The sequence below is a fragment of the Myotis daubentonii genome, chromosome 2 (assembly GCF_963259705.1).
Source record: "Myotis daubentonii chromosome 2, mMyoDau2.1, whole genome shotgun sequence".
In the NCBI taxonomy this organism is placed as follows: Eukaryota; Metazoa; Chordata; class Mammalia; order Chiroptera; family Vespertilionidae; genus Myotis; species Myotis daubentonii.
In genome coordinates this window covers 108,304,306-108,331,319 of record NC_081841.1, presented here as the reverse complement: position 1 = coordinate 108,331,319, position 27,014 = coordinate 108,304,306, and the positions used below count along the sequence as shown (strand labels likewise).

The 27,014-nt window shown below is 38.4% G+C and overlaps 1 protein-coding gene across 6 annotated transcripts; it reads right to left on the bottom strand.

The window, feature by feature from the left end:
- Nucleotides 1-461: 461 nt before the first annotated feature.
- On the bottom strand, nt 462-25,703 carry N4BP2L2 (NEDD4 binding protein 2 like 2). 6 transcript variants are annotated; one of them, XM_059684176.1, is made up of 6 exons: nt 25,540-25,699; nt 23,350-24,599; nt 9,790-9,914; nt 3,882-3,970; nt 3,416-3,492; nt 462-838 (listed from the first exon to the last, which is right to left on the bottom strand). In XM_059684176.1, exons 2-6 carry the CDS (start codon nt 24,597-24,599, stop codon nt 637-639), a joined length of 1,743 nt encoding a protein of 580 aa, XP_059540159.1. In that variant the 5' UTR covers nt 25,540-25,699; the 3' UTR covers nt 462-636. The 6 variants fall into 6 exon arrangements, with proteins under 6 accessions (XP_059540159.1, XP_059540162.1, XP_059540163.1 ...); XM_059684179.1 differs by lacking the exon at nt 23,350-24,599 and having other exon boundaries at nt 25,540-25,703; XM_059684180.1 differs by lacking the exon at nt 23,350-24,599 and having other exon boundaries at nt 9,840-9,914; nt 25,540-25,695.
- Nucleotides 25,704-27,014: the final 1,311 nt, after the last annotated feature.

The window sequence follows — 27,014 nt, the reverse complement described above, 5'->3', positions numbered from 1 at the left end:
TTTTTTGTTGTTAATCCTCACCTGAAGATATTTTTCCACTGATTTTTAGAGAATGGAAGGGAGAGGGAGAGAGAGAAAAAACATCAATGGGAGGGAGACACATGAAATGGTTGCTTCCTACACGCACCCTGACCAGGGCCAAGGGTCGAGCCTGCAACCAAGGTACGTGCCCCTGACCAGAATCAAACCCGGGACCCTTTAGTCTGCAGGCCAATGTTCTATCCACTGAGCCAAACAAGTTAGGGAAGTATTTCTTATATATTTAAGGTGCTTAAGGAAAAATACTAAAGTTTTATGAAAAGTCAGTTTGGAGTATGAACTATAAAACTGTTCGACACTATTTACAGAATAGATAAAATTTGTTTAAAATTCAATTGTAGAAAACATTCTAGTTCCTATGCATGCATGTGTCTTCATTATAACTGAAGTATCACAACAAAAGATTATAAAAACATTTAAAATACAATTTTACATAATTTTTATTTACACTTTAGAATTTAAACAACTGCTGGGAACATCTTCTGTGAGGCAATGTAGTCTTTTTTTTTTTTTTTAATCTAAACTTTAAACTTCAAGAAAAGCTCATTAATGTTTTTTAAGGGCAAGCAACAAATGTATTAGCTGAAAATAGCCACCTTATTGATTGTATGTGACACATACTTGATTGTGTGGGCCTAGAGAGCCTCCCCACCTCTGTTTCTCCTCTGAGGGAGGAAGTCTTTGTGTGCTTTTGTGCACTGGTTCCACTGAATTCATTACAATAGAGATAGACATTTGATATTCGTAACGATCCAACATCTGAGCAATCTTCTTTCGAGACACACCGTGTTTATTCCTCCTAACAAAAAAGAAAAAGATTTTAATTTTTTAAAAAGAATTTATAGGCTTAGAGAGTAAGTTGCTTTAGAGTAAGAGTACCAACTCTAAATTTTATTTAGCAAATAGATATTAGAAGATACATCTCATTTACCTGCATTTTATACCAAAAAATTTATACTGGTTCTCTCAAAAACTTCAACAGTATTTTTAAAAGGTTTAAAGATACCATAAATCAGAGCAAAATGTTAAATAGTTATACCTTCATGACACAGAACTACTGATTCACTGAACCACTGAATTAATCTCCCTTCTTTTAAAAAAATAAAATAAAATATTATGAAAGTCAGTTTTCTTTTTGATATATATTTTTAATTGATTTCAGAGAGGAAAGGAGAGGGAGAGAGAGAGAAATATCAACAATGAGACAGAACTATTGACTGGCTGCCTCCTGCATGCCCCACACTGGGGATCATGCATGTGCCCCAACTGGGAATTGAACCGTGACCTCCTGGCTCATAGGTTGACACTCAACCAATGAGCAACACCTGCCAGGCGAGAGAGTCAGTTTTGAGAATTATAGAATTGAGTGGATCTGTAGGACTTACAAAAATCCACATCAAATACTTATCACTTTTTAAAACTTATTTTAGGACATGTCCTATGTTTGTATTTTATGTACTTTTCTGTGAATTATGTACTTATGAAAACAAGAAGCAGTTTAAAAATTATTCTTGACCCTCAAAGAACTTTTTATAATTTATCCTCGTAGTTTTCTATAACTTGACTTGGACATGGCAAAATACACAGAAATGTATTACACATTTAATGCTATAGTTCTAGATTTACTAATTCACTTTTCCCAGAAAAAGGACACAGAAGGAATGTTTATTTTCAAAAATAGTGGTGCTTATGTTAAAGATAAGACAAGCAAAAGAAAGAGAAGACAGAAGACTAAAAAGAGACCTCAGGTTGGAAATTGGCAAGATAACCAATGTTTTAAAAATATATTTTGACTTTTGACAGAGAGGAAGGGAGAGGGATAGAGAGCTAGAAACATTGATGAGAGAGAGAAACATTGATCAGCTGCTTCCTGCACATCTCCTACTGGGGATGTGCCTGCAACCAAGGTACATGTCCTTGACCGAAATTGAACCTGGGACCTTTTAGTTTGCAGGCCGATGCTCTATCCACTGAGCAAAACCGGTTAGGGTGGCAAGATAACAAATTTGATGATTCAATCAATTTTATACAAGAAAGCAAACTATACCAGACATCAGTTAAACTGATTTTAGTTTGTAAATTCAATTTATATTAAGAATTATAATAAATTTCAACAGTCCCTTAAATGAAAAAAATGTCTAATTGTATTTCATCAACTCATTTGTTCATCATAACCCAGATGTTTTTATTATTTAAACTTCTCTTTTACCTGAGGTGCAATACACACAGAGCAGGTAAATAATACCATATATTAGTAAATCTATCTGTTTATTTATTTATATATAAATACATGGCATATAGGTCAGAAAGGGAAAGTAAGGTAATCAAAGGAATGAAAGACAAGGGGGAAATAATTAAATTAGTTGGATACCACACAGAATAGCACTTAAAGCTGGAAGAGGGCAAACTGAGGTGTGACAAATAAAAATGATTTAAAAAACAAAGGGAGGTGATGGTTGCACAACTGTACACTTTTAATGGGCAAATTGTAATCTATGTGAATTTTATCTCAAAGTTGTTATCAAAAGGGAGGGAGGGGTGTGAAAGTGAAGGAAAAAAAGTCACAGTCAGGAAAATCAGTACTGTGAGGAGAAAGGGATAAAAGGTCAACACAAACAGAAGAGCAGGGTTGAAAGTAATACAAGTCCACAATTCCTCAACACAAATTCTGAAACATAAAATGCTCTGAAAACTCAGGGTTTTGTTGACTCATATAGCAGTAAAACATAACCAGACCTGTACTCATTTGGCAGCATGATCTTCTTGAACTGACAATAGATTACGATCTTCTTGAACTGACAATAGATTATGTAGTGTTTCTTAACTATTTAGACTGCTTGGTCATGATTTGCCATAGATATAGTAAGATACTGGATTATGACGAGTTGCCCAAACTCTGCTAGGGGGTGTTTTGACATCACTATATTACCTTTCTAACACCCCACTACCCCCAAGTCTGATTTCCAAAACACATTGATTTCAAGAATCTTGGTTATGGGATTATAGAGCTGTAGTAGTAAAGATGAAAAGAGGGAGCAAGATGAAAGTACCAGATAAAAACGTTATGGGACCTAAAATGGGAAGGCAATGAAGTTGGAAGGAATATGCAGAGAAGTGGCCTAGCTCAAAACCAGAGGGAAAGTTCTAATTTTTTCCTCAAACATACTTAACAACTACAACAAAAAGTTAATAAAATTTAATAAGCAAGATGTCTTAAAAACACTGAATTAAAGTCAATGTTGCTCTTAACAGAAAGTAAGTAGTGGTTCCTAATCATAAGTAGTAAAGACATGACAAGCAAAGCTAGTGGACACTGATCATGTAAAGGAGAAAAGAAAGAAAAAAGAAAAATATTCAAAATAAATGAGTGTCTTACTTTTCTAATTCTTCAGGATCAAATTTCCACCAAGTTTCAGGTTCATGAAACTCTACTCTGTATCCTTTTCCTATGGCCTACACAGAGGAAAGGAAGAAAACACAAACCCAGAGAATACTTCTTATAAGGTAAAAAAAAGGCAGATACAAATTTCATTTAGATAATACTTCTAAATTTGCTCCACCAAGAAAAATTTTACTTTTAAAATAATATGGTTTACAAAAATTTTAAGGCCACGTAACTGGTAAAATTCTAATTACTATCTTCAAGTCCAGGCAAAACTAACAAGATAATCATATTCCTTAATAAGCACCATTCCCACATTTTTTAAATTAAGTAAACATTCATATTTCTTTAGAAAACAAGGACAATGTTTTAATAATAAAGATCAAAGTAACCAAAATTTCAGAATATAAAAAAATTATTAAGAATAAAATATAAAAATGCTCTCATATTTCATATTTACCATTTCCACATATGGTTTCATTTCCCAAGCCTGTGTATTAGTGTTGTCTATTATAACTGGAGATCTCCCCTGATTGATAGCTTGTTTAGCTGAAATAAAAAATGAATTTAAAAAACAAAAATAAAAACAAAGAACTATTAGGGTTAAAATACACAAATAAAACTTAAACTTTCATTACTAAGAAATTTTCTACATCTCTATACTGAAAACCAAACCTATGCAATCTCTTTAGTGCCATGGAAAAAAGGACTCTGCTAGATTAAAAGGAATTACGAGACACAATCACATGCCCCGTGTATTCTCCAGACCAGATACTGGTTTTGACTAACTGTAAAGGACATTTTTGGGAAAATACTTTGTGCTTATACCTAGTGAAGAGTTTAGTCTAGAACTAACTTTCATTTATAGGAAATACAAGAATAAGTTACATTTGAATATGGTCTGAATATGGAAAGAGGTGAACATTTATTGACATGGAAAGATGGAGATTTGTTAACTGGAAATGGCAAGTTGCAAGATAATATGCAAGTATGATCTTACTTTGGTCAACATATAAAGATCTGAGAAGAGTTGCTAGGATATCAAAAGTAGCATTCTATAGGTGGTAAGAATATTTGCCATCATCATCCAATACCACATTGCAGGGCACTGCACTTCACGAAAATAGAACTCCTAAAGAAACAATGTATGAATACCTAAATAATAAGTGTCATTTTCTTAAACAAATGAACTATCATATTTTAAGAAAGAGAATATTGATACCTTGGAGATGTTTTCAATTTATAAGCAGTGTAAGATGAATTTAGATTCTTCTAATAAAGATGAGACAGACAGACATTCTCAGAATATGGCCTAGCCTTTAAAGGATGCAATAAATATTTGTTGAAAAGAGAAATTCTACCCTAAATAAAACAAGTCCTGCTTTAGTTTCAAAATGTCTAATTGCTAGTTCTCAATTTTCTACCTAAAAAAGGTAGAAATTACTTTTAAAAAGTCAGTATTTATTATACTAACAAAACCAGTAGATTATCTGGAAATCACTGTTTTGTTCAGCAGTATAATTCATGTGGCATGAACCTTATAATGAAAATTTTAGACTAGTTCTGCAAACAGAAAAAATGTCCCACACAAACAAACTTCCCAGTCTACCAAAGGTATACAGCTCTGCCCACTGCCTATATTCATTCTACTTATCACCTATTCTCATTCCCCTAACTTTAGGCCAATAACACCACACATTTTGGGGAATTGCAATATCAACATTATTTTATTTGGGCAATAATATCCTATGGCAATTTTTTAGAAATTAAAAATATATTTTTTTGAGATTTTTATGCCACTAATATATTTGGAAATATCCTACAATGTCATAAAACCAATAGTAGGAAATAGTCTTAAAAATCAAACTTCTCTGACATTTACTAATAAATTTTCCTATGAAACCATGGACTGTAACAGAGTGAAACATTTTAATAAAAAATATCCTCCCTGCCGAAACCGGTTTGGCTCAGTGGATAGAGCGTCGGCCTGCGGACTGAAGGGTCCCAGGTTCGGTTCTGGTCAAGGGCATGTACCTTGGTTGCAGGCACATCCCCAGTGGGAGATGTGCAGGAGGCAGCTGATCGATGTTTCTCTCTCATTGATGTTTCTAGCTCTCTGTCTCTCTCCCTTCCTCTCTGTGGAAAATCAATAAAAAATATATTTTAAAAAAAAAATCCGCCCTGAAATTTCTTATTTTGAAAATTAAGAAAAAAAGCATTTATCCTGCCCTAGCTGGTTTTGCTCAGTGGATAGAGTGTCAGTCTGCGGTCTGAAGGATCCTGGGTTTGATTCCAGTCAAGGGTACATGCCTGGGTTGCAGATTTGATCCCAGAAGGTGTGCAGGAGGTAGCTGATCAATGCTTCTCTCTCATCAGTGATGCTTCTATCTCATCTCTCTCTCCCTCTCCCTTCCTCTCTGAAATCAATAATAATAATAATAGCATTATCCTGTTTTCCTGTACATACTGTACTTTAGGGTGACCCTAGTTCAGGGGTGGGCAAACTTTTTGACTCGAGGGCCACAATGGGTTCTTAAACTGGACCGGAGGACCGGAACAAAAGCATGGATGGAGTGTTTGTGTGAACTAATATAAATTCAAAGTAAACATCATTACATAAAAGGGTACGGTCTTTTTTTTCAATAGTTTTATTCATTTCAAACGGGCCGGATCCAGCCCGCGGGCCGTAGTTTGCCCACAGCTGCCCTAGTTGCTAGTTCCAGTTGAGAGGAAACTTCCATCACATAAGAATTCTAGCTACTAAACAGGGAAGGAACACTAGACCTAGAAAAGTCACCATTTTGCAACCCTTAATGAAAGAACTAATTCAGAAAACATTTCATTGTTGGATAACCCATTAGATACAAGTTTGACAGAGAACTTGGTAATGGAGGGAAGAGGTTGTCCCTTTGAAGCTACTTGTAAAAACAGAAAAAAAGCCTTTCTTTTTCCTTGTTGTAGCCTTCCACAATTTATGAGAAGCACTTGTTAAACCCCAAGATTGTTAGCTTCTCTGATTCAACTAGACCCTCTGTACAAACTGCAAGACAAGTTACTTTCAAGGCTACATTCTTGCATACCCCTCTTCCCTGCTATTTTTGCAACTCAAGGATAATTTGCACTGAGAATTCTTTAGTTAGTAGAAAGTTCCCTTCCCCCTCCTCTTCAAACAAGCTTCTTTTGAGTCTTCATAACTTTTACTCTAAGCATGTTTTACGGGCTTAGGAAAAATACTGAAAAGACACCACCCTAGTCCATCTGCAGACTGTCTCAGCCCCAAATCCCCCTCCCTTCCTTGTCACCTAGCAACAACAGCCATTACTCCTTAAAAGAGTAATGGCAGCCCTAACCAGTTTGGCTCAGTGGATAGAGCGTCAGCCTGCGGACTCAAGGGTCCCAGGTTCGATTCCGGTCAAGGGCATGTACCTTGGTTGCGGGCACATCTCCAGTAGGAAGTGTGCAGGAGGCAGCTGATCGATGTTTCTCTCTCATCGATGTTTCTAACTCTCTATCCCTCTCCCTTCTTCTCTATAAAAAATCAATAAAATATATTTTTTTTAAAAAAAAGGGTAATGGCAGCTGTTTACCTGCCCTTGTATTGGTTAGCAATGCACTGGCCCTTTCCCTTCCAGGTAAGTAAAAATAAACTTTCTGCATCTATCTCTTCTTTTAGTAGTGAATTCTTTCACATCACCACCTGCCAAAATGTTAACACTGATCATTCTTAGCATCACTAAAAATGAGATAACCAGACTTTGCTTACCCCCTGCAAAAAAAGTTGAATATAAGTAATCCTCTTTTTTGTGTTTTGTTAATCCTCACCCAAGGATATTTTCCAATTGATTTTTAGACAGTGGAAGGGAGGGGGAGAGACACACAGAGAGAAACACCTATGTGAGAGAGACACATCGATCAATTGCATCCTGCACACACTTAACTTCTATTTAAAGCAATATAGAGGAAAGAGAAACAAGTTAAATAGTTACCATATGTGTGGACGAAAAAGGGGCCACAAACGAAACCTGACAAGTTCAGGGGAGGCCTGCATGGCAGCCTTACACACTCAAGAGACCTAAAGCAACCATATAGGATGGTCTGAAATTAAAACTTCCTAACTAAAAGCAAGTCATGGTAGGCAGTCATAACCTAGGATGGTAGCTTCCTTGACAAAGGTTAATCTTTACCTTAATTGAGCCAGTTTATTGTCTCTTTGCACCTACAATAACATGCCTTTGGAAAGTCAGAATAATCCCCCCTTTCCCAGACCCCTCAGGGCATAATCTCCCACCAGAGCACCAGACCACAGAACCCCTTTGTTATATTATTTTCCCACATACCATCTCTATGTGCTGTAAATGTTAATTGTTAACCATCCTATACCCACCAATGTAAAAGAAGTGTGGTGTCTGTTTTACTGTTTATCCAATCTCAGAGATTTCCCCACTTTGCTTTATCCCAACTCCCTAATCTATGAGCAGTGGATTTCATGTAACCCCATACATCTTCCCCTTTGATGGTGATGTATAAAATAAGTAGTAAATATGCTATTTTTCTGGAGCATTTTCTCAAAGTTGAGATTTTGCTTCCTGGCAATTGTAGTCAGTTTGGCTCAAATAAACATAAAAATTCTTACAAGTTTGGACATTTCTTACATTGACAGAAGGAAGCAAATAGACAACTACAGGATATGGGATATTCTACAGGGCAAACAACCAAATGTCATCAACAAATAAATGGTATAAGGGTTAAAAGAAGAGAAAATGCTACACATTAACAATTAAAACAAACATAAAACCTAATGTACTGCAAGGACCTTGTTTGGATCCTGATTCACACAAAACAACTGTAAGTACAAACAGTTGTTAAGACAATAGGGGAAATTGGATTACAGACTGGATATTACATGATGTCAAGGAATTGTATGGGTTTTTTTTAGGTGTGATGATGGTACCATATTTAAATAACATTAAGTAAGAAGGTGGTTAATTTGAAATGCATAAAGTATAATGTCTAGAATTATTTCAAAATGCTTTAGTAATTAGAAAAGGTGAGGAGTGAAAACAAAAATAAAGTCAATATAGCAACTGATATGGTAACTGATAATTCTGAGTGATGAGTATATGGGATTCATTATAATCTCCTGACTCTAGGTTTACATTTTCTCTTAATAAAATGAATTTGTTTAATTATCAATGCATTCTTCATCTATTAAAAAATAAATTAACTTATACTATATGCATTTAATTACGTAGTTCTAGACCAAGTTTTCAATCTGACTGCAACATAGAATGCCTGAGTAACTTTCAAAAAAATACCAATGCTTAGATCCACTCCAGACCAACTAAACCAGAATCTCTGGGGCTAACTCAGGCATACGTGTTTTCTTTTTTTTTTTTTTTTTTTAATGAGGGGTGGGGGGTGGGGAGGGGGGAAAGAGGGAGAAATGAAAGAGAGAGAGACCAATCATTAACAATTAAAACATAAAACTGGACAGGGGATCTAACCCACAGCCTAGGTACATGGCCCTGATCAGGAATCGAACCTGCAACTTTCTGGTGTACAAGATGACACTCTAACCAACTCAGCGACCTAATCTGGGTCAGACATAGATTTTTTTAAAAAGGTCCCAAAGTAATTAAAATGTGCAGCCAAGATTAAGAAGCATTATTCCATGGTGAAAAGAAATTGACCCATGTGTTTCTAAAAAATGTATTAAATAGATTTTTCATGGAGTAATATCAATGAAAAAAACTTCTAATATTCACAGCATTATATTAAGCCTTAAAAAACAATAACATTACTCTTAGGGAAATAACTTTTTGAAATACATAACTATAGTATCAGTTCTCTGAATTTATTCAAGAGATATAAAATAAAGCCTACCAAAATACCCCACCCTTTATTTTACCAGTTTATATTGGTACACTATTTAGTTTACAAAATATTTTACCTAAAGTCTCTGATTTTCACAACAACCTTGCAAGTATCACTGCTTCTAGTAGATGAAAAAATTGGGTCTCAAAGATGTTCAAATGGCTTATGAAAGTCATTCAGCTGGTAGAAGTCAAGTCAGGAATATATAAATCCAGCCCCGGCTGGTTTGGCTCAGTGGATAGAGCGTCAGCCTGCGAAGGGTCCTGGGTTCGATTCTGGTTAAGGGCACATGTCCGGGTTGTGGGCTTGATCCCCAGTAGGGGGGATGCAGGAAGCAGCCAATCAATGATTCTCTCTCATCATTAATGTTTCTATATCTCTCTCTCCCTCTCCTTTCCTCTCTGAAATCAATAAAACTATATTAAAAAAAAAAATCCAGGTCCTCTGACTCCTAGTCAAATATTCTATCACAGGAGACTTGGGCCCAAACAAACCTCTGTTCTGGTTCCAGTCATGGGCATCATCAAGTTGATTAACATTATACCTGTACCCATCTTGATTGTGAAAATAGTCATCAGTGCTGAACACAATGCCATCACGACTCTGCCCAAGCAGAATTCTGTTAATAAAAGAAATCATAAAGTGCCATTTATAAAATCTATAGCCATGAGCAAAGCTTAGTAAATGAATTTTAGGTACATACCTGTAAGTATATTGCAAACAGAATAGCACAGGAGCTGAACCTTCAAAACCTTGCAGATTTCAAATATCATTTCACACTTAAATGTACAGTCAGAGCCAGTTCCAAAAACTTTTTAAAGCAGCATTTATATTAAAACTTTTTAAAAACAGTCTTTCAACCAATCCTAAAATTATGTCAACTATTGTCCATATTTTTACTTTAGTGAATGTGTATTTGGTGTCTAAAATTGCCTAAATATAGTGCAGCAGATAACCTAAAGGGCAAGTAAGCCTAAGCAAGCAATTCACTTGTGGAAAACTGTATTTAAACCAGGATAGCTCTGATAAATTTATTTCCATGAAGCACAAATGTAAAACCAACAAGTAGGATTCAGAAATAGCTTGAGGCTTAATGTTGTGAAACAACCAGTGATCCTCCACAGTATAATCAAACTTCAGTTTTTTAAGACATTAAATTACTAAATGAAATAACACTAAATAAAAGAATACACTCAGAACAAGGCAACCAAGCTTTATTTTCACAATATGATTATGTTAAATTTTCAAGTAGCGAGATTAATAAGCATTCAAGAGTGTCAGAGAGGCCCAGCCAGTGTGGTGCAGTGGTTTGAGCACTGGCCTATGAAACAGGAGGTCACATGCCCAGGCTGTGGGCTTGATCCCCAGTAGGGGACATGCAGGAGGCAGCCAATCAATGATTCTCCCTCATCATTGATGTTTCTATCTCTCTCACCCTCTCTCTTCCTCTCTGAAATCATAAATATATACTCAGGCTAATCAAGGCTGATAACAATCAGACTGCTGGCAGAGAAGAATCTCTGGAGGCTTTGAGTCTTTGCCTGATCACCTTCTGGGCCCAGGGCTAGGAAAAGCAGGCAGTGGTGCACATCTTGGTCCTTTTTAAAGGCACCCAGCCACAGCAGAGGGAGCCACAAGCTGTGGATTGCTGTTCCAAATGGTACTCAAGAACAGTCTCAAACAGTGTCTGACATTGTCCTGCATTAGAGATTGGAAGTAATATCATATCCACCTAATACACAGACATGAACACAGACAGCCCAAATGGGGAAATAAACAAAAACACCTGAAACAAAAGAACAAGAGAATTCTCCAAAAGAAAAGCTAAATGAAATGAATAAATTTATTAGACAGAGTTCAGAATAATGATAGCAAAGATGCTCTACAGCATGAGAAAAGATACAGTAATTATGAAGAATAGTACAGCACTAATAAAGAACATGGTGGAAGGAATACACAGCAGATTAGGGGAAGCTGATGATTGGATCAGTGAATTAGAAGACATGGTAGAAAAAAATAAATCAGAGAACCAAAAAGAAAAAACAATTAAAAAACAAGAGGACAGATTAAGGGAAATGTGAGACAACTTGATATGAAACAATATCTACAAAATAGGAGTGCCAGAAGGAGAAGAAAGTGAGCAAAAGCTAGAAAATATGTTTGAAGAAATAATGGCAGAAAATTTCCCTAACCTGATGAAGGAAAGTCCCAAGCAAGAAGAACCCAAACATGCCAACTCCCAGACACATCATAATTAAAATGCCAAAATTTCAAGACAAAGAGAGAAGCTAAAAGCAAGAGAAAAGCAAACTGTTACCTACAAAGGAGCTCTCATAAGGCTGACACCTGATTTCTCATCAAAAACTATAGGCCATGCCGAAACCGGTTTGGCTCAGTGGATAGAGCGTTTGCTTGCGGACTGAAAGGTCCCAGGTTCGATTCCAGTCAAGGGCATGTACCTGGGTTGCGGGCACATCCCCAGTAGGAGATGTGCAGGAGGCAGCTGATCGATGTTTCTCTCTCATCGATGTTTCTAACTCTCTATCTCTCTCCCTTCCTCTCTGTAAAATATCTATAAAATATATTTAAAAAAACAAACAAACAAACAAACAAAACACAAACTTAGGCCAGAAGGGAATGGCACGAAGTACTCAAGGTAAAGCAAGGTACTCAAGGAAAGCAAAGATCTGAAACCAAGATTACTATATCCAGCAATGCTACCATTCAAAATAGATAGTAAAAAAAGAGCTTCCCAGACAAATAAAAAGCCTAAGGAGTTTTTCACCACCACACCAGCACTGCAAGATATGCTAAAGGGACTGCTGTAATGAGAAAAAAGAGAGATAAAAATAGGCATAAAAATTAAAATGGTAATAAATAAGTACCTATCAACAATAACCGTAAACATAAATAGGTTAAATGCTCCACTCAAAAGACATAGGGTAGCTGACTAGACACAAAAACATGACCCAAATAAATATGTTATCTACAAGAGACCCATCTCAGAACAAAAACTCACGCAGGATGACAGTGAAGGAATGGGGAAAAAGTTTCATGATGAAAATGAAAACAAAAACCACACACATACACACACACACACACACACACACACACACACACACACGGGTTAGCAATACTCATTATCTGACAAAATAGACTTCATAATGAAGGCCATCACAAGAGACAAAAGGTCACTATATAATACTAGAGGGATTGATCCAAGAAGAGAATATAATCCTGGTAAACATATATGCACCCAATATAAGAGCACATCCTATATAATAAAAGCCTAATATACTAAGTGTCTGGTTGTCTAGTTGTCCGTTCAACCAATCAAAATATAATATGCTAATGATATTCTAAGGCCACTCAACCGCTCGCTATAAAGTACACTGACCACCAAGGGCAGAAAGTCAACTGGTCGACCAGTCACTATGATATGCACTGACCACCAGGGGGCAGAAAGTCGACTGGTCACTATGACATGCATTGACCAGCACTGACCACTCAACACAGGAGCTGCCCCCTAGTGGTCAGTGAGCTACCACAGGGGGAGTGCTGCTCAGCCAGAAGCTAGGTTCACGGCTGGTGAGCACAGCTGCCATGGCGGGAGCCACTCCCAACTCCACAGCAGCAGGCGTAGCGGACCGGGATTAGTGTGAGTGGTACCCGGCCCCGACTCAGGTTCCTCCCTGGCTGCCTGCCGCTTGGCACACTGCTACATTCCCCAAGGGGTCCCGGACTGCGAGAGGGTGCAGGCTGGGCTGAGGAACTCCTGCTCCAGTGTATGAATTTTGTGCACTGGGCCTCTAGTAAATATATTAAAAAAACCTCTACAGCAGTGGTCACCAAACGGTGGTCCGCAGACCACTGGTGGTCTGTGAGGTCTGAAAGGTTGGCAGCCTCTGCTCTACAGGACTTTAAGGGAGATATTAACAGCAATACAATCATAGTAGGGTACTTTAACACCCTGCTGACTTCACTGGATAGATCTTCCAGACATAAAATTAACAAAGAAACAGTACCTCTAAAGGACACACTGGATCAGATGGATTTAATTGACATTTATAGAACATTTCACCCCAAAGCTGCAAATTAAACATCCTTTTCAAGTGCACATGGGTCATTCTCAAAGATAGGCCACATGTTAGAAAAAAATGTCTCTACAAGTTCAAAAATTGAAATCATATCAAGCATCTTCTCAGATCAAAATGGAATTAAAAAAGAAATCAACTACAGTAAAAACACTAAAAAACATTCAAACACATGGAGGCTAAACAGCATGTTATTAAACAATGAATGGGTTACCAATGAGATCAAGAAAGAAATAAAAAAACTTCCTGTAAACAAATGAAAATAAACACACAACTACCCAAAACCTAAGGGGCACAGCAAAAGGAGTACTGAGAGGGAAGTTTGTAGCACTATAGGCCTACCTCAAAAAACAAAAAACAAACAAAAAACAACAACAACAAAAAACAAATAATAAACTACTTAACCCTACAACTTAAAGAATTAGACAAAGAACAAGCAAAGCCCAGAGTAAGTAAAAGGAAGGAAATAATAAAGATTAGAGCAGAAATAAATGACATAGAGACTAAAAGAACAATACAAAAAAAAAATCAATGAAACCAAGAACTGGTTCTTTAAAAAGATAAATAACATTGATGACCCGTTGGGCAGACGCATCAAGAAACAAAGAGGACCCAAATAAATAAAATCAGAAACAAAACCGTGAAGTAACAACTGACAACCCAGAAGTACAAAGAGTGGTAAGAAAATACTATGAACAATTATATGACAACAAGCTGGACAATGTGGATGAAATGGAAAAATTCCTAGAAAAATACAATCTCCTAAAACTGAATCAGGAAGAATCAGAAAACCAGAATAGGTCAGTAACAGCTGATGAAATAGAAGTAGTAATTTAAAAAAAAAAAAAAAACTCCAATCAAACAAAAGCCCAGGTCTGGAAGGATTCACAAACCTTCAAAGAACAATTAACATATATCTTCCTCAAAGTATTCCAAAAACACAAGAGAAAGGAACATTTCCAACCTGCTTTAATGAGGCCAGCATTACCCCAATTCCAAAACTAGATAAAGACACTATAAAGAAAGAAAATTACAGGCTAATATCCCTGATGAACATAGAGGCTAAAATACTCGACAAAATATTAGCAAATCAGATCCAGCAATATATTAAAAAGATCATACACCATGAATAAGTGGACGTTATTCCAGGGATACAAGGCTGGTACAATATTCGCAAATCAATAAATGTGATACAGCACATAAACAAATTAAAAGACAAAAATTCATGATCTTATAAATAGATGCAGAAAAAGCATTCGACAAATTCCAACACCTCTTTTTAGAAACTCTCAGCAAAGTGGAATAGAGGGATCATATCTCAACATCATAAAGGCCATATATGACAACCTACAGGGAACATCATACTCAATGGGCAAAAACTAAAACCATTTCCCCAAAGAACAGGAACAAGAAAGGGATGATGTCTGCTTTCGTCACGCTTATTCAACATAGTACTGGGAGTCCTAGCCACAGCAAACAAAAAATAAGAAGAAATAAAAGGCATCCAAAGGAGGAAGTAAAACTCTCACTGTTCGCAGATGACATCATACTGTACATAGAAATCCCTAAAGACTCCACTAAAAAACTACTAGATTTAATCAATGAACTTGATAATGTAGATGGGTAACAAATCAATATCCAAAAATCAATGACTTTTTTATACACCAATAATTAATTCTCTGAAAGAGAAGGTAAACAACCCCAATTACCATTTCAACAAAAAATTAAGATACTTAGGAATAGACTTTTACCAAAGAGGTAAAAGATTTGTACTCAGAAAACTACAGGATATTGAGAAAAGAGATAGAGGAAGATATAAAGAAGTGGAAGAATATACCGTGTTCATGGATTGGGAGAATTAACATAATTAAAATATCCAAACTATCCTAGGTAACCTACAGACTCAATGCGATCCCTATTAAAATAGCAACAGCATATTTCAGATCTAGAACCAATACTCCAAAAATGTATATGGAACCAAAAAAGATTTTGAATAACTGCAGCAATCTTGAGAAAGAAGAACAAACTTAGAGGGATCACAATACCAGATATCAAATTATACTACAAAACCACTGTACTCAAAACAGCCTGGTACTGGCACAAGAACAGGCATATAGATCAATGGAACAGAACAGAGAACCCAGAAATCGACCCAAGCCATTACACTCAATTAATATTTGACAAAGGAGGCAAGAGCATACATTGGAGCAGAGACAGTCTCTTCAATAAATGGTGTTGGGAACATTGGACAGATACACACACAAAAAAAAAAAAAAGAAAAGAAAAGAAACTAGACCACCAACTTACATCATACACAAGAATAAACTCAAAATGTTGCCGAAACCGGTTTGGCTCAGTGGATAGAGCGTCGGCCTGCGGACTGAAAGGTCCCAGGTTCGATTCCGGTCAAGGGCATGTACCTGGGTTGCGGGCATATCCCCAGTAGGAGATGTGCAGGAGGCAGCTGATCGATGTTTCTCTCTCATCGATGTTTCTAACTCTCTATCTCTCTCCCTTCCTCTCTGTAAAAAATCAATAAAATATATTTAAAAAAAAAAAAAGAATAAACTCAAAATGTATATAAGACTTAAATGTAAGGCATGAAACCATAAAAATCCTAGAAGAAACCATAGGCAGCAAAATCTCAGACATCTCGCGTAGCAATATGTTTACAGATACATATCCTAGGGCCGTGGTCAGCAAACCAGGGCATGCGGCTCTTTGGCCCCTCGAGTGTGGCTCTTCCACAAAATACCGACTTTTGCCCATGGGCCACGAAGTTTCAATCGCACTGTACGTGCGCGCCCGCACATGGTATTTTGTGGAAGAGCCACACTCAAGGGGCCAAAGAGCCGCATGTGGCTCATGAGCCGCGGTTTGCCAAGCCGCAGTTTGCCGACCACTGTCTAGAACAGTGATGGCAAACCTTTTGAGCTCGGTGTGTCAGCATTTTGAAAAACCCTAACTTAACTATGGTGCTGTGTCACATATAGAAATTTTTTGATATTTGCAACCATAGTAAAACAAAGATTTATATTTTTGATATTTATTTTATATATTTAAATGCCATTTAACAAAGAAAAATCAACCAAAAAAATGAGTTCGCGTGTCACCTCTGACACGTGTGTCAAAGGTTCGCCATCACTAGTCTAGGGCAAAGGAAATTAAGGAGAAAATAAACAAATGGGACTACATAAAAATAAAAAGCTACTGCACAGCAAAAGAAACCATCAACAAAATGAAAAGGGAGCCCACTGTATGGGAGAACATATTTGGCAATGATACATCTGATAAAGGGTTAAGATCCAAAATATATAAGGAACTCGTACAACTTAACAAAAGGAGACAACCCAAAATAAAAAATGGGCAAAGGACCTAAATAGACACTTCTTCAAAGATGGCCAAGAGACATATGAAAAAATGCTCAGTCACTGATCAGAGAGATGCAAATTAAAATGACAAGTATCACCTCACACCTGTCAGAATGACTGCCATCAACAAATCAACAAATGACAAGTGCTGTCAAGGATGTGAAGAAAAGGGAACCCGAGTACATGGCTGGTGGGAATATAGACTGGTACAGTCATTATGGAAAACAGTATGGAGTTTCCTCAAAAAATTAAATATGGAACTGCCATTTCACCCAGTGATCCCACTTCCAGGAATACATCATAAGGGACTCGAAACACCAATCAGAAAGAATGTATGCACTCCTATGTTCATAGAAGAACAATTTACAATAGCTAAGACCTGCAAACAGCCCAAGTGCCCATCCGTAGAAGGGTTGATAAAAAAGCTGTGGTGCCGAAACCGGTTTGGCTCAGTGGATAGAGCGTTGGCCTGCGGACTGAAAGGTCCTGGGTTCGATTCCGGTCAAGGGCATGTACCTGGGTTGTGGGCACTTCCCCAGTGGGGGATGTGCAGGAGGCAGCTGATCAATGTTTCTCTCTCATCGATGTTTCTAACTCTCTATCTCTCTCTCTTCCACCCTGTAAAAAATCAATATATTTAAAAAAAAAAAGCTGTGGTACATTTACACCATGGAATACTATGCAGTCATAAAAAAGGATCTCTTACCCTTTGAGACAGCATGGAGGGACCTGGAGAGTATTATGCTAAGCGAAATAAGCCAGTCAGAAAAAGACCAGTATCACATAATCTCACTTATATGTGTAATCTAATGAACAAAATAAACTGATGAACAAAATAGATTTAGATACATAGAAGCATTGAACAGACTGTGGAATCTCAGAGGGAAGATGGGGTGGGGATGGGTGGGTAGAAAGAGATCAAACAAAAAACTTGTATGCATATATGCATAATCCATGGACACAGACAATAGGGTGCTGAAGGCCTGGGGTGGGGATGAGTGCAGGATAGAAGGTGTTACTAGGGGAAGAAGGGGGACATATGTAATACTTTCAACAATAAAGATTTAATTAAAAAAATATGGCAGAGGTGATGAAATTTTGCTTCTGAGTTTAGATTACTGGAAAAAAGTAGCTTCTGTCTTGGGCTCAGGGATGGCTCAGTTTCCCTCAACAAGTTGTGAATCGGTCTAAGTAGCAAAGAACTGAGGGAGTCTGTGGCCTACCGCCAGCAACTTAGGTCCTCAATCCAAAAGCTCAAGAAAAACCAAGTGTTGTCAACAACCTCGTGAGAAACCTTCCAAGCAGATCCTCCCCAAGACAAAGCCTTCAGATCAGAACACAGCCCTAGCCAACATCTTGATCACAGGATGTTAGAGACCTTGAACCAGAGGCACCCAGATAACTGCACACAGATTCCTGTCCTTCAGAAACTGAGAGACAATACATGTTTGTTGCTTTAACAACTCAGTTTTAGGGTAATTTGTTACACAGCCATGGATAATGCACTATGTGCTTATACTTTTTCATTTAAGGAACAATGCTGTTCCTTAAACTCTGTTTTGGGAACCTTATTCCCCAAATGGTCTACTAGGATACCCAATTTTCATGGTTTAGTTATGAAATTTCTAAGAACTGTATATTATTTTCTTAAATACATCCATGTGCATTTAAAACTATAAGTGACTTTCCAGAAAAATCTGAGTAAAAACTGACACTTCATGAACCTTTTATCTCCTTATGTACTGAGTGGCCTTGCATACCCATAGCCCAAGACAACTTTACTTGGGCAGTTCACTCTCTGCACACTCCTTGAATTAAGAATAGAAACCTACATAAGGAAAGGTAAATCTTTCCTCTGGAGTTTAAACCAAGCTCTCCCTCAAAAGCAGGGGGTGGGGTGGGGGGTAGGAACATCCTCCCATCTCTCTTTAAACTACAATATAGTAGTTTCCCATGCTGCTGTAACAAAACACCACATACTTAGTGGCTTAAAACAATACAGATTTATTATTATCTTACAGTTCTGAAGGTCCAAAGTCTAAAATCACTTTCACTGGCTAAAATAAAGGGGTGGCAGGCTGGTGTTCCTCCTTGAGGCCCTAAAAGAGAATCTGTCTCCTTGCCCTTCCCAGCTTCTAAAGAACACCTAAGTATCTTGGATCACAGTCCCTTCTTTCATCTTCAAAGCCAGCAGTGTAGCATCTTCTCTCCTCCCAAGTGCGTCAATTATCTTTTATATCTGATCAACTCCAGACATTTTGCTAATAATGAAATAGCCTATTTATGAAAATACACTTTCTCATTGGTGAAATCAGTAGAGTGTAAAAAGTGGGTAAAGATTAGCCCAGCTGGTGTGGCTCAGTGGTTGAGTGTTGACCCATGAACCAAGAGGTCACTGGTTCAATTCCTGGTCAGGGTACATAACCAGGTTGCAGGCTCCATCCCCAACAGGGGGGTGTGCAGGAGGCAGCCAATCAAATGATTCTCCTGCATCATTGATGTTCCTATCTCTCTATCCCTCTCCCTTCTTCTCTCTCTAAAAATCAATAAAAAATTTTTTTAAGAAAATGTGGGTTAGCTAAAATATTTTAGATTTACCCCTCCTCCTTGCATGAACAGGGTATAAGAAGCTTGCAAAATCTATAGCCCACACTATGGAAATAGCACTCAATGTTTGATCCCTAAACCGTCCTTTGTCATCCACTTAGTCAGGATTCTGTTTTGGCTGTTGCCAACTACAGTAGTAATAAAATTATACCTCTAGAATATTGTTGAAATTGCCTCAAATGAACCTTTCATCAAAGTGTTGTTTGCCTAAATGGACAAAGAGCTGGCACTTTAGCTTACTCATAAATACGTAAAGTCTGTACTTGTGTCAGAATTTAACCCAAGACTGATTTCATTAAAATGTATTAGTAAAGTTGTGGATAAACAAACAACTAAGCCTCAGCCACTTTTAACCAAGTGGCTTAGGTCAATTATCAACAAATAGAAAGGTATTGTGCAGCTTACGTTAAATGCAAAGAGTGGTAATGGCAAATACTGAGTTCAGAAAAGAAATTACTGAGGGCTGAGCTAAGCCAAAACTTCAAAAAGTGAACATTTAAAGAGAACCTTTGAATAATGAAAGTCCTGAGAACAATGAATGGAGAAGTATTATGTCTCTTGCAATGGAGGGCAGGTACCAGTTCAATGCAAATAGATATGAAGATGGAGAGGTGGGTAAAGACTAAATTAAAGAAGGAGCTTGAATAATTCCCCAAAGAATTTGAATTTTATCTACCTACACTAATTACCACATATCAATATGAAACACTACTCTTTTAATTTAATGCTCCAAATCAACTCAACTCTGATCTACCAAATTGATCAAGGGACCTTTCTTTCTTCAATACTCATTTTGAAAGCTAACTAGTTTATAAAGCCACTAGAAGCCTGGTGCACAGATTTGTGCACCGGTGGGGTCCCTTGGTGTAGCCTGTGGGGATTGGACTGAAACCTGCAATCCAACGCCGCCTGCTGCTCCCCGCTGTGCCTGCCGCCGCTCAGTAGGCTCGCTGGGGCTCCGCTGTGGTCTCCAGGCTGCAGCAGCCAGCTGTGAGCCGTCTCTGGCGCCCATAGGTCAGCTGAGTGGCGCTCCCGCTGCGGGAGTGCACTGACGACCAGGGGGCAGCTCCTGCGTTGTGTCTGCCCTCTGGTGGTCAGTGCATGTCACAGCGACCGGTTGACTGGTCATTCAGGCGTTCAGTCGTTTAGACTTTTATACATATAGAATAGGTTCCTCACCAGAGAGTATGTGGCTTTATATCCAATACCAAACAAACAATCCTGCTTTATTAAAAAAATTCGTGCATGGGGGAGGGGGAGTGGGGAGGAAAGGTTCCCCTCAGCCCAGCCTGCAGCCTCTCCAATCGGGGACCCCTTGGGGGATGTCTGACTGCTGGACACCGCTCTAGCAATATGGGATCACTGGCTCCTTACCGCTCACCTGCCTGTCTGCCTGATTGCCCCTACCTGCCTTTGCCTGCCTGCCTGAATGCCCCAACCCCTCTGCCTGCCTGCCTGCCTGATCGCCCCTAACCTCTCTGCCTGCCTGATCGCCCCTAACTGCCTCTGCCTGCCTGATCGCCCCCAACTGCCTCTGCCTGCCTGATCGCCCCCAACTGCCTCTGCCTGCCTGATCGCCAACTGCCCGCCCCTGCCAGTCTGATCGCCCCCAACTGCCCGCCCCTGCCAGTCTGATCTTGACCCCAACTGCTCTCCCCTGTAGCCTTATCGCCTCTAACTGCCTCCGCCTGCCTGATCGCCCCTAACTGCCCTCCCCTGCTGGCCTGATCTCGCCCCCAATGGCCCTCCCCTGCTGGTCTGATCTCACCCCCAACTGCCTTCCCCTGCTGGCCTGATCTCGCCCCCAACTGCCCTCCCCTGCCGGCCTGATTGCCCCTAACCCCCTGCAGGCCTGATGTTGCCCCCAAACTGCCCTCCCCTGCGGGCCTGATCGCCCCTAACTGCCTCTGCCACAGCCCTCATCACCATGGCTTTGTCCGGAAGGAAGTCAGACGTCCAGAAGATGGCCGGTTGACCCAGTCTAATTAGCATATTACCCTTTTATTAGTATAGATCAGGGGTGGGCAAACTTTTTGACTCGAGGGCCACAATGGGTTCTTAAACTGGACCGGAGGGCCGGAACAAAAGCATGGATGGAGTGTTTGTGTGAACTAATATAAATTCAAAGTAAACATCATTACATAAAAGGGTATGGTCTTTTTTTTCAACAGTTTTATTCATTTCAAACGGGCCGGATCCCACCCGCGGGCCGTAGTTTGCCCACGGCTGGTATAGATTGTTGACCTAAAGAGATATTCCTGGTTCTTTAACCAAGCTTCTCCAAGTCAGGAGTCACACACAGGGCTATTCAGGCATCAGATACTAAAGTAAAGGAGTAGGGAAGAAACACTATCATTGATATCCCTAGCTTGTTCTTTTACCAGTTTTAGAAAATTCTCCCAAGTCCCTTAAGTTGAATTTATTCTCTTTAGCCTCTGCTTATTCTATAAAATGAAAAGAATACAACCCATCTCAAGATTTTTATATATGAAAGTACTCTGCAAATTGTAAATTGTGACACAAATGGTAATTTCTATTATAACTTCCATTCTTATAACATACGTACCCAATCCCTTAAAAATATACATACTACATATTATCAATTTTATCACCTCCCACTACAACCATCTCCCTGAAATTATAATGAATTACCACTATTTTACTCATCTTCAGTTTCAACATACTCCAATATGTTGTCCCAAACCTAATCTTTCTTATGTTTATTCTAAATCTTAGTCAGCTGTCCCTAGCTAGAAGATCCCTTGATCAAATTTCCAAATTTCAACGAGTACTTTTTTCTATTATATTCTAAATCTAGAAAAGTGCCCATGTTTGTGACTTCACTTCTAATTTCTATCTTTTCCAAAGAACTGTAATTTCATCTTCACAAAATCTTCACTAAAGAGGAATCAAAAAGACCTAAAATAAACTTAAAATTTACTTACAATGATCACAGCTTACAATCTAGTTTGAAATGTCTATATCATAAATTTAATCTTATTCTAATTTCTTGCTTCTAAAGAAACTTTTGTTTAGACTGCTCAGGTTTGTCTTTCAAGTAAATATAAAATATTTACAAAATGGTTTCTTGGAATTCTTTATCTTCCCCCGAAGATACCACATAAATTTTCTTTTTCTCCTTCTCTGGCATAAACATTCCATCATCTTGTATTGTAAAGAATTTGTATTGTATTTCTGTGTGTTATTTTTCACAACTGCAAAAATGTATTTGTGTGCAACAATATTCTTTTTAAAAAATGTAAACAAAAACATGAATTTGAAATATTTTTTTGTCAGATAAAACATCACCAGTTCTAACTCCATTAATTCATACAGGGGTGGGCAAAAGTAGATTTACAGTTGTATGAGAAAGTTTATTCTTGTATTATTATTTATTAATTGTTGTATTATTTTTCCATACAAACAATTGTAAACCTTCTTTGCCCACTCCTTAAATCCAAAGAAACAAACAAACAAAAAAGGGTTCTCTCTGCCAGTCAATGGTATGAACAGAGCACAGTGCTTGAAACATGCTCAAAATTACTCTCCTTGGGTCATCTCATTTGCTTCTCAAGTATGACTCATCCTATTAACAGACAGCAAAACCATGGTCATAAAGTGAAACAGCTGAGTCAAAGCCCAACTCTTCTTAAATATCGGACTTAAAAGTGAAGGCCAGCACAGTTCTCAAATAGCATTTGCTTTCACCACTGTCATAATTACACATGGATTTTTTGTTATTATTAAAATATAATGGTGTATTTATTATTAAAGACCTTTGCAAATTAATATAGATATGCCAATTCGTCTTTCCTCTATCAGAAAATATCTTTTAAAAATATTTACACTGTCAGATGCCACTTTCATGAATAACAAAAATTTTCTACTAGAAACAAAAACATTTGTCAATAATTATCACTACTATCATTTATGATTTTAAAGTAATGAATTGCCAAGTATTCACTTGGTATCCTTTACTTACCGAGATAATGTTGTTTTCCCAGAACCAGGCAAGCCTCTTAAAAGAATAAGTAACTTCTGTAATTTATTTAACTTTTCCTCTTGAAACTGCTGGTTCATAAACCTGTCTGTTCTATTATGCTTGCCCATCAAAGGATCTTTCCAGCATCCTTCACTGGTTTCACAGAAACCATTATTCACATACTCATCTTGTACAGTGTAGCCATTTCCATAGGGAAGATCACTAATGACATTCTCACTATAGTCAGTATATTCATTGTTTTGATCAAAAGTCAAACAATTCCAATTAATATGACAATTATTTACATAACATCCATTTCGAATCTGAGGACCATCTTGGGCATGGAAAATATTTGATAGACTTGGTGGAGCATTGAATCTTTGAATATTTAAATAGTTAAAACTGGGAAGAGGAGGACCTCGGGGTACTATAAAAGAATGCACTGATTGCCATTCAGGCCTGAAGGAAGTAAAGGACACATCACAAAATGTAGGTATTTCTTGTCCACGACAAGAATATTTGCCTGGCTCATTCCCCATGTACTGTTGATAACCACAATGTGACTGAAGAGCATTAGTAAAATCTCTTTTCTTTTCTTCTTCATATTTGATCAGACCATTATCATGGCCTTGGTAATATGAAATAAATTGTTCCTCAGAGGGTTCAGGTTCCTTACAACTGCCTTCCAAATCATCTTTTTCATTTTCAAGCTCTTCAATTTCTTTGTAAAACTGGAATAACTCATTATCAATCTCTGATTTTTTGCAGTTAAATTTCTGTTTCTCTTCTTGTCCTCCTTTGCCATCTATTCCAATGATAGTGTCTGCTTGATTCTTCCTTTCCTTACATTTCTTTTCCTGAGTGGGTTTGTAAATGGGTCCTATAAATGCTTTACTTGTGCTATATATCTCATCATCTGTGGATACCAATGGAGGACTTGCAGCCTGTAAAACTTGTGAATCAATGGATTTAACAGCTGGTCTATCAGCAGGCCTCTCATCATGCATAGGTTTCAGCAAACCTGTAGTTTTGGCAATGTCCTCCTGAGGAGAACTATGTCCTCTGACATCAATAATGGTCAAAGGGATCCAATCATTTCCAACTTTATCTTGGACTCTGTGAAAATTAGAACTACCATGATGGGGGAAAACAAAAGACTCTTGGGTTAACTTCAATTTTTTATGGCATGGTTCACTTGTTAGATCTTGCCCATATCCCAAGGATTTAGCTTCAATTTCACCATAAGGCATCTGAGGAGCACATAAATCATACAATTAATAGCTAATATTTAAAAAATTCTAAACAAAAGTTTCTTCGGAAACAAGAAAATAGAAAAAGGCACTTAAGTTTGTGATAATAAATGGTAACATTTTCCCAAAATACAAAAATTATAAGTTTGTAATTTTATAGTCACTGTTTAAGTATTGTTATAATTTGAGAGGTGTCTCATTGAAGGTAAGTGAGTGTCGTTTAAAAAAAAGAAATACCTCTCCTTTAGTCTAAATGACACATTTCTGAACTTCGAGAACTTAAAAAACTTTGTAAGTTTGGAAAGTTGAATAAACAATATACATTTTGATGATATGATATCATTTAAAAGAAAAAAACTACTTTAGCTGCACTGAAAATGAGGCAAATACAAACTTCATTTTTGTTTAGCGAATAAGTTCTGGCAACTCCCCACATCAAAGCGCTCCTCTTTTCTAGATGGTCGGTCCATCTCGAAGATAAACTGCTTCCCTTGACATTTCTGAGACGAAGAAAAAGGCAAAAAGGCGAACAGAGAACAGTACCCAGAGGACTGAGGCTCGAGAAAGACACAACTGTAAAGAACGCCGAACTCCACAGCCCTAACTCGGCCACCTCTCGGCTTCTTGTTTCCTCATTAGAAAGGTCAGAAGAGTCCCAGGAAGAGACGGGGGTGGTGGTAACGGAGCGCAGCCTTGCACACAACCTGCGCCCCACAGCCTCCCCGGGAGGCCGGGCAAAAGTGCGTCACTGCTTTCTCGTTCCCAACGGAAACAAGTTCGGGTTCTGCCGAGAATCCGTGTACAGTACCGCTAACGGAAGGGCCTGACCAAGTGCCGGCCGGGAACCCACGTCGCCGACGTTAGAAGAAACTGAAAAAGTCGCCCCCACTCCCCCACCACACACACACACACACACACTTGAAATTGGCTGTTTACTCACCTTACCGGACAGCTCCGCATTGACCTTCACCTCCCAATGAAACCGTATTCTGGAAAGACACGTGCTTCTGAGACGCTAAAGAAACGCGAGAACACGGCCCTAAAGCAAAGGCCTGGAGGACTGAAAGCCCAGCCCAGAACTACGAGCCACACACAGCAGGGCACAAATGGCGGCCACCTCACAGTGACCCAGAAGAAATCGCGGGCTCGCGCAGGGCATTGTTGGAATTGAAGTCCAGCGTCACACCGGGCTGCGCGTCTCTGCGGACGACTGGTCTCCCAGACTCCATTGCGCCATGAACCCGCTGATTTTGCAACAAACTTAACCCGGAACTGGTTCCTAGAGTGGGGAAGTTACTGTACTTAAAACTCCAACTTTAGCCAAAAAAGATGGTGTCGTGCTGTTGGATTCACCCTTAAAGGAATGGAGAACGTGAGTGTCTGCACCCCAAAAATATACGTAAGCGGCCCTCTCTGCTTTTAAGGCTTTTTACAAAGAATCACGTTTTTCAAATAAAACTCAACGTTTGGTATCGCAAAGTAGAGCTGCCCTTGTTTACACGAAAACCATTCAGCAATTGTAGTCTCCTGTTCTTCCACCGAAGGAGAACATCGCTGCAGCAGAGCCTTGACAACTGGTAAAAACGCTTATGATAAAATCATGTAGTGTCATATATCTGTTTTGTTTTGGGAGATAAAGACCAATTACTGAGCTTTCCCATTTAAAAGTCAATACAATATGGGGAAAGACGCTTAGAACAGCGCCTGGTAAAAAGAAAGGCTATGTGTTTATTAAATTAGAAATAAATACCGGCCTTGCTTAAAGCGTCCTCCCGGTGTGCCAGGGTTACAGGTTAGATCACACCCGCCCCACCTGCGGCAGGGCACATATAAGAAGCGACCAATGAGTGCATAAATAAGTGGAACAACAAATTGTAGTCTCTCCCCCCCCTTCCCTCTCTCTCTCTAAAATCAATCAATAAAAAATAATAGTTAAAAAAAAAGATACGAACTGAACAACTGGTAATGTTCAGCGCAGGGTCCCCTCTCCCTAGACCCCCACCCTGCCCAGCATTCTTTCCTATTCCTGCCAGGGTAACTGCTAATCTCTTCATAGTTAAATAAATCTTAGTTGTCATAGTGTTTTAATTTATACATATAATATTTAAAATCACAGTACAGATTGGGGAAAAGGAGACATATGTAAAACTTTAGACAATAAAAAAAAAATCACAGTACAGAATGTTTGCATTTGATTATTTAACAGCCTTATGAACAAGAGGGCTCAGCAAAGCATTGCATTCCCTTACAAAGAAAGACTCTTCCTCAAAAAACAAGTTTCCACATTGACAATCATTTGACATTTCCTCCTAAGTAGACTACAGTTATGCATCATCCCTCGAAACAGCCACATAAATGAAGTGGGTCATTCTTTGGATGTTACATCCAGAGGCACAGGATGTCTGTCTATCCGTT